Below are 18,426 nucleotides of genomic sequence, written 5' to 3'. Positions count from 1 at the left end.
AAAACTCTAAAAAATACGTATATTCCTATACTTAGAATAAACCATGCTTCAACATCATTGTTTCTTTGCGAGCATTTATGCCTACAAAGTTGTAACTACATTCACTATGCATGGACTCACAAATTTGCAGGACGTTTTGTAAGAACACTTGGTTGAATAGATACACACACGACGGCTATATGTAAACAAATGCAACACTAAGCATTTCAACAGCCTCTTTAAGCCCTCTCGCCTCTAATTCTACGTGCAAGTTGAATATCTTTGGGCATAATGGTAACCCTCTTGGTGTGAATGGCGCAGAGGTTGGTGTCCTCGAACAATCCCACAAGATAAGCTTCAGCGGCTTCTTGAAGCGCCGAAACAGCGCTAATCTGAAACCTCAAATCAGTCTTGAAGTCCTGTGCAATTTCCCTCACAAGCCTCTGAAACGGTAGCTTTTGGATGAGAAGCTCTGTGCGAGAATATATACACCCGGAGAGGAAAAAGAGAATGGCGGGGGAATTGTGAAAGCCTCTTCTGAAATATGAGAAGGAGAAGACAATTGCATAGCCGTTGATGAAGAGGGAAATCAACGGTTGCGAGTACTAAAGTAGGGGCACTAGGATCGCGTTCTGTAGTTTAAAATTTTTGGGAAACGAAATACGATTATTTTTTTGAAACGGATTACAGAATCCGTTTCACAATTTTATGAAACGAAATTCGTATTCCATTTTTTACAAAATTTTATTTTTTTCTCGAAATAGCTTATGTAAGTCGTTTCCTAAAGGTGTGAAACGGATGTCAGAATCCGTTTCATAAAGATTACGTGTTGTTTTTTTGAAACGGAATGTAGAAGCTGTTTCATAGTTTCTGGAACGGAATACGAATTCCGTTTGAAATGAAACTGAGAAAATTTGAAGTGAAGGCACAATGAAACAGAGAACGAACGGGAGAAGAAATAGTATTGGGGTGCAGAGAAGTTGACAACGCAGTAAATGAAATTTACTGCGTCCCTACCCACTTTCACCAGTATCTTAATGAAGGGCATAATTGTAACTTTTGGGGGTACAGAAAAAGTGTTGGAGGTGCATGGAGAATAGGGATGGCAACGGGGTGGGGCTGGCACGGGTTTCGTTATCCCATACCCATCCCCGTAAAAAAAATTCACCCTCATCCCCATACTCAAACCCAACAGATATTAAACTTTTGACCCATCCCCATCCCCACCGGGTAACGGGTATAATCTCGTACCCATACCCATACCCATTTTCTTACTACTTCAATATTAATTTTAATTAATTTTTATAAAATAATAAAATTTTTATGATAAAGGAAACATAATATTATCAAATATTCAATATTAGAATGATGATTGTTTCTTCCATATCAAATACTTTAAAATAAATTATAATTGTTTACATTTTATATAATAATACCAAATAAAATTTCATGAGAACTAAAACAATTATTAAATTTGCAAATATTAATGAAACATAATTGATAAAATTTAAAAATATTTTTTAAAAAATATAAAAGAAAAACAAATATTCAAATTAAAATATATTTTAAATGTTTTTTTACTTCAATCTTTTAAATTCTAATAAATCTTATTTTTATACACTAATAAAAGTTATAATACATCATTTGATAAAAATGATACAAAGAACATAATTGATATTTTAAATGTTTATTTACTTCAATCTTTTAAATTCTAATAAATATTTTTTTATACACTAATAAAAGTTATAATACATCATTTGATCAAAATGATACAAAGAACAAATAATAATCATAATAAAAGTTTAAAATAAATTATAATTGTTTACATTTTAGATTATAATACCAAATAAAATTTCATGAGAACCAACATATTTATTAAATTTGTAAATATTAATGAAACCTAGTTGATGAAATTTAAAAATACTTTTAAAAAATATAAAAGGAAACAAATATTCAAATTAAAATATATTTTAAATGTTTGTTTACTTCAATATTTTAAATTCTAATGAATCTTTTTTTTATACACTAATAAAAGTTATAATACATTACTTAATCAAAATGATACAAAGAACAAATAATAATCATAATAATAAAATTTTAACATAGATCTTGTATCTTTTGAACTTCAATTATGTTGGATGGTGATAAAAAAATATTAGTGACAATTACATTAAATTTTTATATTGTAGTAAATAAAAGTTATTTATATAATTATAGTGAAAAAATTACAGTATGATTGATAATGAGTTAAAAAATAAAAATAATTAAATAAAATATATCGAAATAGTATTATACATAATGAAAATAAACAAGAAATAAAATATTAAAAAAATTAACAAATGTTTACAAACAATTTGAGAGACTATTGAAAGAAATCGGACAAAAGAAAACAAATGTATAATTAAGGGTATGATAAGTTGAAAAATATCTTAGAGATCTAAGAAAACTTTTCAAATATTAACATATATACTCAGTAGTTGAGAAATAACAAAAAATGTTTTAGTGAAATAAAAAAGTTATTCAAATGAAACAAAAACTAATAATAAGAATAATAAGTAAATGATTTTTTTTATATTACCTAGTAAACGAAATGTTTGTGCTATTAAATACTTAAATTGAGAGTATTAAACATTTTCATGTGAAAGAAAAATATACATTAAATAAAAATATTAAAAAATAATAGAAATATTCAAATGTGAGACATAAAATTTTTTAATTAACATACATATTTTTGAACATAATTACATGAAGATTATGATAAGATGAAAAATATAATTGAAATGCAAAATTAGTTTCATAACAAACCAAATAATTAGAATAAATAAAAAATAATATATATATATGTGGTTATTTAATTAATTAAAAATATTTTAATAATTTAAACGGGGACGGGTAATATGGCGGGGATATGTACATCCCCATACCCATCCTCATACCCAATTGAAAAAGTCGGGGATTCCTCATACCCATACCCATACCCAGTCAATGCGGGAATTCCCGTCAAAACGGAGACAGATTCGGACAATACCCACGAAAACGAATTTATTTGCCATCTCTAATGAAAAAGAACCCTTGTTTGCTCCTAAGAAACAATAGAAGAAGACTTCTCCAATAGAATAAGAAAGTTTCGTAGCTGACCAGAGTTCCGAACAATTTTCCAAACTTTTGTTTCAGGGAAGAATAGAGTTAAATTTTTATTCACACCTCTTGCCTTCTTAACTCACCTTTTTGAGTATATGTGCTTTTAGGCCCAATAATAAAAAAGCCCAAGTTCGTTTATCTGCTACACTTATCACTTAAATATTATTATCAGTTCACTACGTAAATATAAATATCATTCTCTACAATAAAATCAATATTTTTATTAAAAAACAATTTATTGAGTTTTAATTTTCAAGGGTTGTGTTACTTTATCCATAGGTATGTACAAATTTGATGTCCGGTTTAGTATATATGCTAATGTTACCTTTTTGTTTATCAACAACTTTGAATTTTTTTCATCATAGAAAAATTACAAATAAATAATGTAATTTTTTTCTTACTTTGTTTATCTTGTGCATTGTATTAGTAAATAATGTATTAGTAATAGTAATATTATAATAATTTGTCTTCACTGAAATTGCTTCGTATTGTTATCATTGAATGTTTCAAAGACTAGTGTTTTTGTTAGGTTATATTAGATGAAAAGTGAGACTGAAAAATAATAATATAAGATTGTATAGATTAAATGAAAAAAAAAAATCAATGAAAAAACGATATATATATATATATATACTTATTATTTATTTTTAATATTATATTTAAAAATATATATAAATATTAATAAAACACTAATAATATCATCACAACGTAAAAATTAATAAAATATTAACTATAATGTTTGATCTAATTATTAACGAAATTTTGTCAGCAATACGAAAAAAGAGATAAACTTTTAACAGTTCCCTTTATATTTAGGTAGAAAATTAATTGTCTCATGTTTTTTTTTTCTTTCCTTTTCCGTTTGTATATTTTTACTTATTGGGATAGTTTCTACTTTAGCGAAGTGTTTTAATTTGGTTGTTACTTTTAAAAGAAGTTTTAATTGCATCCTAATTTTTGAGTGAAAGTGTCTTAATTAGGTCTTTTTCAGTAAAAAAATTCCTAATGGTATTAATGGCATACCATGTGTCAATTTGTGATTTTTTAATTTTTTTTACAAAGATATTTGTTGTCACATGTCAAGTCCAGGTATGACGCGTGACAATGACAATGTCACGTGTGTAAGTATCACTACCAAGTGTCATTGTCTTGATTTAAATTCCTATATGTGTCTCTTTGATTCAATTTTGTCCCATTTCTTCTTCTTTCTTTTTTTCAACAGAGAATAATATTATCTTCCTCCAATTTGAGACTAAATTTATTATTTGTATATATTTTATGCTAATATTTTTTATTAAAAATGACTTTTTAACATATTACATTATTTTATATTATTAACTCATGTTTTACTAATTATTACTTTTTTTTTAAATAGAACAATATTGACTCTCTCCAATTTGATTTGAGACTAAATTTATTATCTATAACAATATATAAAGGGGATTCCCCTTTTTGTATCCACTTTTCAAAATATCGATTTTACCCTTTAAATATAATAATTTATTAAATTTTTAAAAATTGACCGTTACTTTTACAAATTTTTTATAAAATCAGATGTCTCTGCTTCTTCTCTTATTTTTTATTTATCAATGATTATTCTTTTATCTGTTCTGATATATTTCACTTTATTTTTAATAAATATAATTTTAATAATATATATATATATATATATATATATTAACTTAATAACATTATAATATTATTACTTACTAATATAATATCACGCATATTTAAAAAATCATACACACAGGCGCGATAACGCCTCTGTTACGCTAGTTTGTATAAATGCTATATTAATATTTTTTTTAATAAAAATAACTTTTTAACATATTACATTAGGTATATTATTAACCCATGTTTTGTTAATCATTTATTTTGTCACTAAATTTTAATATAAACATTAGTACTTAGTTTTGTAAAAGTATTTGTGCTTAATTAATTTTAATCATACAAAAAATATGGATTAAAAAAATATTTCAATTATTAAAAAAAATTGGAACAAAATTGAATTAAAGAGTGTCACGTGTCACACCTAACACATGACAACAAAAGCTTTTGCAAAAAGAAAAAAATCACATATTGACATGTGGCATGTCTTTAATACTGTTAGTATATTTTTTTTTCTAAAAATAACCTAATTGAGACACTTTTTAAAAAATTAGGACACAATTGAAACTTTTTTAAAAGTAGGAACCAAGTTGACAAATCTCTACTAAAGTGAAGACCATCCGAATAATTAAACCTACAAATTATAAGTGATGAAAAAGTGATATAAATATTGCCTCATCTCAATTTCTCTACATTTATAATTTGAATTCAAGAAATATAACAACATCTTACTATAAGTGACAAAAAATGCAGATAAATATATAAGTGTATGCTAGAGTTTTTCATAAAACAAAGTAGATGAAAATATTAAAATTTGAAGACCTAGTGTACATTTTAATTAGCAAAAAGGAAAAAAAAAAAATAGTTTTAACATTTGGGTTGGGGTTCTCATTTTTCCGCTATATGGCAATGGAGAGTGTGACCTATGCAACCAGCAAAATGTTCGTCATATTGCCTAAGAAACAAACATATTCTTAGACCAAACAAAAACCACCGAAAGCAGGTCATGTGAAGTATGACTACTGATATGAGAATTTTTCAAGCATTCGAAAGTGTTGTGATGCAGATTCAAACTATAAATAATAAGGGGCAACCAAATGTAGTGCAGTGAGGGGAATGAATGATGATTGGAAAGTAGTATTATTGAGATAAACCGATGAAAACGATAGTATATATGGTCAAGTTTTATGGTGATAATGCATGCAACCTCAGACTTTTTGAAGCACTATGAAAAGCGTGAAAGCAATTGGGCCATAAAGTAGATATGCATCAAGAAACAAGGAGACACAACTTACCTCCCCATCATGGTTGCCCTCAACAAAAGGGATCACAAAACCAACCTAATGGGTCCCCCTTACATATACTTTCATTGATGGAGGCCTATCATAAAGATCAGAAAACCCTTTGGCTCATATGTTTAATGGATTATGTAAAAAACTTGTACCTTTTGCCTCATCAATTCAACTTGCACAATTTGAGAGTTGTAAATAGATGGAGACATTTTAGGTCCCCAGTTGCTGGGCCTGTAGTGGAGAAACTTACAAACTAAATTAATGATTCTTTGCTGAGGCATGTAGCAGTGGTGATGACAAGTTAACGACTAAAGGTTTATCAAAGTACAGAAAGATTAACTTATTAGGAGAAGCATGTATCATAAAGGTCCCGCTATAGCTTAAACCAATAATTACGCCTTCAAATGGTTTAAATCTGTCTACCAGACACTGAAACAACACAGACAAGAGGGGAAACATGTGGCCTATAATCTTTTGTTTATTTAATCATATCTTGTCTTTTTCTTTTCAAGAAATTTGTGTACAGAACATGAAAACTTTGTGGACTATTGTGTAGGTCAAATGATGGCTTTCTCCTAACTCCTAACAACAATGTTTAAGAACTTTACGAGGTCAATGTTTTGTTTTGGAGATCAAATTCTAACTTCTAAGCATATATATAAAGAGCAGGGAATAGGGAATGGACATCAGTCAAACACATTGTTGGACATGTTTGATGTTATGAAATTAAGAGAAAATGCATTCATGACACATTGATAAACTAGCTAGGGAACATGTTCAAGACACGTCCATGTGGAGTTTGATTAGAATGACCTTAAAAAGAACTTTGCTGTCATTTAATTTGTTGAGATGCGTTACAGAATATTTTGTTTTTAGTAATGGAAGTTTACTAGCATATGCTGGCTCTGACAATTACACGCTATCTTGGTTCTTTCAGAAAATTTGTAATAGATATAACTCATTACAGTTGGCACACATTAGTTCATATCCTTCAAAGGCTTTATATTTTACTTACACGATGCTTTTTTACATATTAATCGCACCATAGACATTTTTTCTGACTTTTTCTTGCATGGATACTTCGTATTCTGTACTTGCCATGTTGCAAATTTCTCAATCATGAAACAAATCTCTAACCGTTATCCCAATGAGGATATATGTCTCTCAATTATTCACGAATACTAGAAAAAGGTTCAGTATCAGGCACAAGCAAATAACATTAAAATAATGTTCTCCAAAAAGGTTATCTAAAGTGTAATTCATTTGTTGCAAACAAGTCTTTTTGGTTAATAAAGAAAATAAAAAGCTCAAGCAATGATCTGAAAATGAAATCAAAAGGAAATGTCTTGTCGTAAACTTTAACAATGATAAGATTAATTCACGTAATACAGAAAGCTTTGTCATAGAACAAAACACTGTTGTTGCATATTATGTCCAACAGTGGCCACCAGAAAATTGAATGCGCTCCACTGTTAACCCTCTCACCCCTTTATTTTAGGGATTCCAACTAGTCATGGGTCAGTATCAAATGGTATGATCTATTACTTTTTCCCATATAGGCACCTAGCAAGGAACAAGCTTCATGACAGAAATGGAGATATAGTATAAATCATCATCTTTATCCACACAAAGACCAATGAAAGATTCCTATCTTTGTATCTTCCATAACATCTAGGTATGGATGACACAACAGGACCAAAAGTGGGCCCAAAATTTCTTGACTTGGTCCCCTATCTGCTATACCCAATCAAGCAAGTTTTTTGGATGAATTTGGCAATATGGCAGTATGGCTCTTGGTTGACAGATAAGGTCACCACTTGCTACTTTTAGAACTCAGGTGTATAAATGGTATCACAGAACCTTATAAAATAGATATACAACCCTAGTGAGTGAGTTGCATGATTTGGAAGCAGAAAATGAGAGGCACATTCTCCTAAGAGGGACTTGCATGAAGGAGCAGAGAGTGTAGTGCAGCCAAGGATGACTTGCCGGCATTAGCCAAGTTTATCAGCATCTTCACTCATGTTCTTGCCGGCAAGTTGCCCTTGGCTATATTGGACTCTCTTCTTCTCATGTAAGTGCCACAATTAGGCTAAGTCATTGATGCAGGAAGCTGTAGCTAGCATTTTCCCTCGGCATGCATAAGATAAGTGCAATTCTGTTGATTATTATTCTCTCTTTAGATAGCCAAAGTGATGATGTTTATGATAGTTTATAACAGTGTTAACTGTCCCTTTCTTTTGTTGTCATTTTCTTTGACAACGAAGCATGAAGCAAAGTTAAATAAACAGATGCATTTTGGTGAGAGCTGAGATTTAAAGTCTGAGCTAATAGCTGCAGATGGAGAAGGAGGTGATCAGCATATTCATATGTATTTAAATGTGAATTTCCACTGTGGTTTATATACAAACAACTTGCATGCATGAATATATGTTGAACATTTTGTACATGAAGAACTATATGCTGTCCAAAGTGGGGCAAGCTTTTATAACTTATCAGTCACCTAAGGCTTTTGTGACTGTTAAATGATGATTGTAAGGTTAAGTTACCAAAGAAAAATGTAAGTGATCTTATCTTCATATACTGTGAGTTAGCATAAATGCGTGAAAAAGATTCTTAAGTTCCTTAATGGGGTACTTTGTTCTGTGTACATATCTGGATATAATTAAGAAGTGTGTCACTAACATAATGTAAATAAAGTAAGGGTATATTTTATGGGGGTCCACACATTAACCTCAAAGAAAAGGTAAGTGTTTTGTATGAGAAAAAATGTGTTTGATGTAATGGCTGAATCAGTGCAGGGCCAAACAAAAAGAAAAGGACTGAAAATGATGGCTAAATGGGTGTCTTGTTTGATATGCTGTTTGAAAACGATAGAAGGAAGTATTAGATATCTTATTTTAAAAAAAGTTTAATTATTGTTTGGTTTTTTTTTTTAAAAATATCAAATTGGTTATTCAATTTTTTTAAGTTTTAATTTGGTGTTAATTTTTAAAAATATCGAAAAAAATTTATTATTTTTGTTAAATTTATCAAAATGAATCACTGATTTTTTTATTAAAATTTACAATATAATTATATTCAGTACATTAATCAAACGCATTATCATTATTAATAACTTCAATTTTGAAAATTTTAGAAAAAAAACATAAACCAAAAGAATAGTTAAAAATAAATACAAAAGTGGAAGTTGCTTTTGAAATTTAAATTTTAAGATGGAAGTATATGGTATCAAGTGTCACCGGATCGTCTATAAGTATTTATTTAGTTTTATATTTAAAATGTCTCCCATGAGAAGATATTTTGAGGACTTTTGGTTATTTAAAATATATATATATATATATATATATATATATATATATATATATATATATATATATATATATATATATATATAAAAGAAAAACTTTGATTTAGAGTTTTATGTGGAAACTCATCATTTCTCTTTAATGAAATCTTATAATTTTTTTTTCCGAAAAAGTAATATGTATTTTTCACAAGGAGTGACACTACTTAAATAGAATAAAATTATTATAAATGATAAAATTTTCTTTTATTTTTTGAATATTTAACCCTCTTATTAGTCATTTGTTAAATATATGAAAAGCTAGCTCTAATTCTTCTAAATCTTTTTCCTTCATTATAATTTCTCTATTTCTCAGAAACAATCGTCTCTTATGAAAAATTACTAAATATATCTTTAAGTGAAATGTTATAGTAATCTTTATTTTATATTTTTTTATCGATTTATTGAAGTTATACTTAAATAAAGTCTTAATAATGTATATGAATATGGATATATAAACACCCTACATCATGAATTTGGGACCAGTTTAGAATTATTTATGATAACTTTCTTACAGTGATATCTAGAATTATTTAGCGATCAAGTTATCTTATAAGACGTTTTTTTGAAAGGAATTTTATTTTTAGTTTTTAAGGAATCTAAAGTTGGAAAGCGTATTTTTTGTGTTTGGTTTAACATTTAAAATAGTATTTTTGAGTTAAAATATAAATCTTACGGAAAAATATAACAATACTTTTATTTGGATATTTAATGGGTAATAAATTTATGACTATCTATATTAACATTTAATGGGTAACAAATTATAAATATTATTAATCATAAATGGTATAACAAAATTTAAAAATTTACAACAAAATTAATATCTATATTAACATTTTTTTATTAAAAAAACTATTAATCTATTAATTCTGTTATACAAAATCTTCTAAATCAAAGTGAGCTGTGTTACTCGTTAAAATATATTTTACACGCACTGATAGTTAACTAAAATAGGCAATGGAAACCCAAGTAAATGGGCCTTAAAGAGACAAGTTCATTTCAAAAGGGAAATTGGGCCAAGCCCAAATAGAAAAGTTGAGGAGAGCGTTTGCAATTGTTGGTGAATCTGCATATTCTCCATCATAACAATTAACACATGTTTTGTGTTGTATCAGATGGTTTTTAATATTTTTCTTTTCTTTTGGAATATAGCAGTGTTGATTTTATTAGAGATATTTTTTTTAAGTTCTAAAATCAACAACAACAATAATAATAATAATAATAATAATAATAATTTAAAGATCAAAATATAATATTAAAAAGTATAAGTGTTATAAGGTACAAATAGATACGGTCCTATTTAAAGAATATTTAAAATTAAGTTATTTAGACCATATCTAATGAAATTTCTATAAGTAACTTTGTTGGAGAAAGTGATCTAGTCATTCAAGTTGCTTGAAAATTTTCCAATTGCTTGTACATTTATATATATAAAAAAATCAATAACGCATCTCTTTCACACATATAAAGATGAAGAATGATCGAAACAAATTAAGAAAAACATATCAACATCAAAATTTGGTAAACATGATCATATCAAAATAAAAATAAAAATAATAAATATATCAACACACGAAGTGAAAATGAAATAAATTATAAAACAAATGTGAAGGTATATACAAATTGGAAAATCATAAAAAATATATATGAAAAAACAAGGGAGGAGGCCTTCGTCATTGTCCTGTCTCCATCTTGTCCCTTCTCACACCTCTCTCACTGTCTATATCCGCCATTGACGTTGGTAGCTAAAAGAAAGAAAAAAATAAGTGCAAGTATCAATTAAGGAAAGAAAAAAACAATAAATTCGATAAAATTTTCAAGTTAAAAAAATGGAACAGATTCAGTAATTTTTTTCTAGAAAAAGTCACATAACGTTTCTTTTTTAATGAGCACAAAAAAAAAATATTGAACAGGGACAATTGGATTGTCTCAACCCATACATAATGTAATATATATAAAAAGAAAGACAAAAAAAAATTATTAGGACAATAATCCCATTGAAGACTAAACTTTACATTATAGTTCCTTTTCTATAACAATGCTAAAAATATCTATTTAAAGAGTAAAAAAGTCACATAACGCAGTTAATTTTGATCAATTTTTAACTAAATTCTTTCGTATATTTTTTGTTTTGAAAAATTAAAGTTGATCATTCAACTCATAAAAATGAATGAAAATTACGTTACTTTTTCTGAAAAAAATATCGATAAATCCGTCCCTACTTTTTCTGAAAAAGTGTCGATAATCCGTCCCTAAAATGTCATAAGAGATCAATTGATATATGAAACCCTCGTGTACACATCGAATATTAATTATGGCTATATTAAATACAAATTAATATTTTAAAATCTAATATATTAATGTTATTTTAAGATGAAGATTGATTGTTTAATAACTTTTTCTTTTAAGATTTGTTTACATAAAAATGAAGTTCAATAGAAGGTTTCATACATGGAGATGTCTTTTTAAGAATTGTAGAATCCCTTAACAATCACTATAATTATTTCATTGAGAGGTTAGATGGAATTTGAAGAAGAATTTTTAATTCCTTCGCATGCAATAAAATTAATGCTTGCAACTAAGTCATCTATGCAATATTTCAACCTGAGTACCTAATGACAGCAACAACAAAGACAACAATTACGGAGTAAGATGTGGTTACAGAAAATATAAACTTTGATAGCATGCATTGAAAATGTAAACTTTGAGCATTACAGAAAAGTCAATTTTATTATGAGGATCATGTTAGCATCACAAATTTTTTTTAAAAAATAAATAATTATAACTTGTATAATAAAATGATTAACTTTTTATTTATTTATTTATATTAATAACTATTACTATTTGTCATTATGAAGTCTAAATAAAAAATATAAAATAACTTACTACTTAAATTTTGTCTCGTCACGTGAGTTTTAAAAAATAATGTTATAACAAACCCACGTCATGATTTCGAAATGTGGGAAGTAACTAACGTAAATTCCTGGTTGAGGATAGAAGAATTGTCTAGGTAACTGAACAACTTGAACTATTTTATTTTTGCAAATGAGAACACAGTACATACATAGTGTCAAGCACATATGACACACAAAAACAAGCAAGTACAGTTACGAAAGACACGCATTGAAATTAAAACTGCAATCATACAATTATATCGAAGTTATTAAACCATTATCCGATGATATCAGTGGAAGTTGACCAAAATTTGAGGAGGTACGAGAAGCGCAGTCATAAATAGAGCAATAGGTCTGCACGGCCGTGAGAACAAAAAACGAAAGAGCCGCAATAACTGTGATTATTTTCCAAGAAGAATACACATAATCTTTCACCGCCTTCTGTAGCCACTGGCTTTCTTCGAACTTCATTTTCACTTTCTTGATCTCTTCTTCAAGTTCAGGAGTCTCGGTAGGTCTAATGGATGTGCTCATACCATTGAAAAGATCTGTCACCACCTTATCACTCAGCTCAGTCACGATGATTTCGTTCTTCACCAACAGCTTCACATCCTCGGGAATGTCAATGATAGCTCTCATGATCTCAACGTACCTTGTGAAGATCAGGTAGGTGGGTCTAGTCAATGACTCGTACGCCACCAGGTTTCTCATTATCACCTCCGAGTTCTGATCCAATTGGATAACAGGCAAGAACAATTGCTTCTTTACCGAATCAAATTTAATGTCTTTGATGCTCTTCGCGGGTTTGAACTGAATCCCAGCACCATTCAGTTCAGTCACGGATTGGATTGTAACAGCGGGTCGTTTATCCTTTTCCTCAAAGAAGTGCCGCCGAATTGTAACACCGGCTTGCTTAGCTGTGTTCACCAGAGGTGAAAATTTGGCTTGTTGACCCTCAGGTAGTACCGCCATGTCATCAACCATAGGGAGAAAGAAACTTACCACGATCACAAATACTGATGCCACTTTTTTAAGAATACCATATAGAAAACGTAACACACCATAAACTATTTGCCAAATGAAATAAAGCAAATACCACACAATTACGCCTATGACCACGAAAAACATAAAAAAGTAATAGCATATGGAACCCAATATGGAACAGCATCCCTTTGTCTCTTCCTTACCGCCACTCGTGTCTGTGCTCTCCGCGGCCTCATCCGGAGACTCTGTGGGCTCCACAACCGTCGCTACCACAGGCTCGGGGGGCTTCTCAACCGTCACTACCACAGACTCGGGGGGCGTCTCAGTAGTGGCGGTATCTGGCTCAGGGTCGGGGTGAACCTTAGGTTTAGGCTTAGGTTTGGGTGCAGAGTTGGGGTCGGGCTTAGGTGCTACCAAATGGTACATGAGATCCAACAAATGAACATGCTCTTCGTTTTCCGAGGGTTTTTCGAAGTTGACGAGTGGACAGTAGTTTTGACAGAAACTTAGCATTTTTGCATCCAGATCTTGTGATTGAATTCCGTGGTGGCTGCTGGCTTCGTTGATTTGGTGAAGAACATGGGTGGGAATTTGGTTCTCGAGCATGAAAACGTCTCTGATGACAGCGTCGATGGTCAACTCTACACCAAAAGCGTTGACGAGGGGCATGCCGTGTTTTCCGGTCAAGAAGTAAGTGTGGTGGTGAGGCTGGGTATCGAGACTCCGGTTGAGCAAAGCCAGGAGGAATAAGCCATCGACGGTGATATCCTGGAGGAGCTTGTCTTGCTCGTGGGCATAGGACTTTAAGGTTTCTTGGTGGTAGAAAGGTTCAACATCGGAGACGCGGATTTCGAAGCCGTGGTTGAGGATCCTCTTTGCTGCAGCTAACTTGAGTTCATCGTTCATGGTGAGCTCAAAACGGGTATGATGGTAGGGTCCAAGCCCCACAAAGTGAGGGGTGAAAGCTTCTGGGTGGCCGCTTATCAAAGATTTCGGGACACGGCACACACACACTTCATCTTCTTTCCTCACAACCTTATTCTCCTCATTTGGCGCCACTTCAATGTTGTCTGTGCTGTTTTCTACTTTCTCCTCCGACACGCTCATGGTTTAGGTTTTGCAAATCTCTCTGATGTTTCCTTCTTCAGCTTAAACGTACTTATATAGAGATGGATAGGGTTTTAAGAATTCGGTATCATAATCACACCCCATCATATCATTTATTTACTATTACACTATCATCACCCAATCTATCCAACAATTTAAAAATTCAATATATTTAACGCAAGATCTCGACAGCTTCTTGGTGGATTTTTTATAACAGAATGGGGTAATTGTTTCTAAAATTACCAAAATGGAGAACCTTTTAAAAAAATAAAAGGTACATATTGTAACAACATCAATTGAGTTGTGTAAAGTATACGTCATGAAACAGTGTCATTAAAATGATCTTGCCTCTGACTTATAGAAGGATAATTAACTTTTAAGGAAAGTCGTTTCAACTTGCGATCACTCATTAATTTCTTAAAAAAAAATTGTTCAAAATTGACACGAGTTTATTTCAATTATAACCAATTCGTGATTTGGCCAATTTCATATATTTTTTAAAAGTTACACCATTTTAATAATATCATAGTTAAAATCAAATTACCTTATTATAATAAAAAAAATCACTTTTGGTAGACTTCAAGTATGTAATTTTTTTTAAGATTTTGTTTAAACTTTAATTTTAGTGAAAAACCTTGAATTTTTTGTATCGATTATAATGAGTCTGTTTTAAAATAAAATAATTTAAAATATATCTTTTTATTATTTTGAATTTTATTTATGATTACTGCAAAAAATTAGTTTTTATGTTAGAGATCTTGTCTTTTCTCTAGTATAAAATAATAAATTTTATATTTAATATTTGTGTTTGAGATCCATTTCTAAATTTGATAATCATTCTAAAGATGTAGTTTGTGGAAGTCTTAAATCTAATGTTTTTTACTAAATGAAGGGAATAAGTCTTTGGTTTTTTATAGGCAAGTTCATAATTTTAAATTGCCTCGATAATCACGCGTTCACGTTGTATGAGTTGTGAAACTCCGAGGTTAGGGGTCTTGGTCTTCTTTTAAAATGAAAAATATGTCTATAACATCGCAAATGGATAACAGTTAATAGCCAAATAATGTTGTTTGACCTTCAGTTCCACATTTGTGTTATGATTTGTTTAACTTTCATGATCTATGAGAAACTACTAATAATCAGTCAGTCATAAAAGTAGATGATGAAAATATTTCTATTATATGATTTAGGTATCAAAAAATTACAAAAATGTTATTTTAGTACTCTAAAAAACATTCACCTTACACTTTATTTTAATAATATAACAATATATTAGTTTTTTGAGTTGATTAAAATATTAATATGTTAATTATGGAAATTTTTTTATTAATGAATTTTAAATGTCGCTTTCCTTACAAATATATGATTTCTCAAAATTTCGTTGAATGAAAAAAATGCGTTACATTATTAATATATTAAATTTTAATCAGATTACCTAACCTTAAATAATGAGTTCGGATATAGAGGCATTTTCTTAAGACAAATGTGAACTTTCATAAGGAAGATCAAGTTGTTGATTAACAAATGTTTTTTTTCTTTTTCTAGTTAATTAAAGAGACAACTTGAAATAGATATATAAGCTTTTTTTTGCGCGACTAATTTAATGATATTATTTTACTTGTAGATTCTTGCAAGTTACAACCTTACCCTCCACGTAGAAAATATTAGTTATTAAGTGTTCTGACACCTTTTCATGATTAATTTTATAATATACAATTCAATTAATGCAATTGGTTTTTAGTATAAGTTAACAAATGTTAATATATAATATACTAAGAGATCAATACAACTATTATTAATCAGTGTTATACAAATATTGATTAAAGATTTAAAATAATTTTTAAGGTTTAAGAAAACTGAATAATTGATAGCATTTGCGTAATGGCTACCATCAAGACAAAATTCAGATTTATTTTATACAAAACATGTGTCTTTTCCAAATACAAAGTCCACTTTACAGTAAAGAAATCATAGTATATCAAAATTTTGTTTTAACAAACTTTGACAAATAATCATTTTTACTAAAAAATAAAATTTTTAAATTTTATTATTTTATTTTATAACTTCTATAAAAAAATAAAAAATTATTCTATTTAGTAATTTTATCAAATAAGATATTTGTCAAAAAAATATTTTTAACTAATAAACTCCTTAGTGTTTACATGACATCAATATCCTCATAATAGTTTAAAGTCCTTAGTTTCATTGTTTGACTTAGTTTGCACTCGCTTTATAATTATATATCGAATTTGTCTTTATATAAATAAACTAATCTTTGTTACCAACTTGTCAGGATTTTAAATTTGAGAATAATGCAATAGGTGGTGGTGGCAAAATGGATAAAAATGTTTGTTAAAATAGAAAGTCAAACAAAATAACGAGTTCAGATATCTCTTCATAATCTCACAAGTTTTGAGAATAATTAATAAAATAAAAATTATTTTAGTATTTAAAATAAATTTACTAACAGTGAAGAGTATATAATTATTTCTTTAAAATTATTTTTAAACACTGATTTTAAAAATTTAAATATAACTTCAATATCTTATATGTAATTAAAACGTATTCAAGATTTTAACTTTTGCACGTAAAAATAATTTAATCAAATAAAGTATCGATACTTTTATTTTATTTTATGAAAATAATTTTGATACTTGTTGTTGTAAGTAGTGTATTTTATTTGATAAATTAAATTTCAAATTTACTTTCTAGTTCATATATAAAATTTATTTATCTATGTTAAAGTAATATTAAAAAATTATATAAGTTACTTAATACAAATTAAAAATAATATAGTAACAATAATAATATAATATAAATATCAATGTTATTTTTTTATATATAAATTCATGTTAGATATCCATATAAGCTTTGATATCTCAATGTGATACTCTAAAATTCACCAATTATTTATCATTATACGAAAATTTGTTAAAAAAAACATGACAAACTATACCAAACCCATGATAAGAATTTATCAATGACACTCTAACTTAATTGGTGTGAAAACCCAATAAATAATTATTTCTCTAAAAATTTTAAGGGTTATTCTAAATTATTGTAAAATAAAATTTTAAATACAACAATTTAAATTAAATATAAATTTTCATAAATTAAATGACAATTTTATTAATTATAAAAAATAATGGTTTAATTACTCCGATGGTCTCCACCTTGTTGGAGATGTATCAACTTGGTCCCCGTTTTCAAAAAAAGTTTTAATTGTGTACAAACATTTGAAAAAGTGTCTCATATAGTTTCCTTTATGTAAAAAAAATAAAAAAACTGCTAACAGCGTTAACAACGTATCACATGTCAATTTGTTTTTGTTTTTGTAAAAAAATTTGTTGCCACGTGTCAAGTCCTTAGTGTGACACGTGATACTATCAGTCAGTGATGGAACTTGGACAAAAACTTTAGGGGTGTCAAATTAGATTTGTTATATATAATTTTTTTTAGTTAAAAAAAAGTTTTTCATTTTTTCTTTTCATTTTTCCTGTTTAAAACAAACACATAAAATAGTAGAATTCGAAAACAATTCGCTATTATATCATGCTATTAAATCATGATACAAACCATGAATATCATTTTAGATAAGTCATTCGTACCTCATCAATTTGATTTGGTGGGTATTGTCAAATTTAAGGACGTTTTTTCCGGATTGCGTTCTAAAGAATTTTAAATTCATTATATATAACTCTAAAAACTTTAGAGATTTGTTTTTCATTATCTTGAATTCTTGGTTCTCATGGAATTTCTCATGAAAAGATTAGTTAACGTATATGCATTCTTTTCATCTTTATCACAAACCTTCTTCTTTAAAAAATATAATCAATTTTTTTACTCTTTATCATAATCTTTTTAATATAAATTTATCACATCTCACCTATTTAGAAGAAGATAAAATTTATATTCACAAATCACAATTATCACAATGCAAAACATAACAAAATTCATACCACTTTAATTAAATAAGCAACACGGTATAAATTTAAAACTTAAAAAAATTACCATAGGCAGTGAAAAATACAAAATCCCTAAATTTCATAATTAAGGGTTATAATAATTTGGGAAA

At 28.4% G+C, this 18,426-nt stretch overlaps 1 protein-coding gene across 1 annotated transcript; it reads right to left on the bottom strand.

Annotated features, from left to right (window-relative positions):
- Window positions 1-201: 201 nt before the first annotated feature.
- On the bottom strand, window positions 202-6,034 carry LOC114191359 (histone H3.3-like). The gene is made up of 2 exons (XM_028080529.1): window positions 6,024-6,034; window positions 202-516 (listed from the first exon to the last, which is right to left on the bottom strand). The coding sequence occupies exons 1-2, from the start codon at window positions 6,032-6,034 to the stop codon at window positions 219-221; spliced, it is 309 nt and encodes a 102-aa protein (XP_027936330.1). The 3' UTR covers window positions 202-218.
- Window positions 6,035-18,426: the final 12,392 nt, after the last annotated feature.

The sequence above is a fragment of the Vigna unguiculata genome, chromosome 7, assembly GCF_004118075.2.
Source record: "Vigna unguiculata cultivar IT97K-499-35 chromosome 7, ASM411807v1, whole genome shotgun sequence".
NCBI lineage: Eukaryota > Viridiplantae > Streptophyta > Magnoliopsida > Fabales > Fabaceae > Vigna > Vigna unguiculata.
Note: the sequence above shows the minus strand (reverse complement) of the source record. Positions and strands in the feature narration are given on the sequence as shown.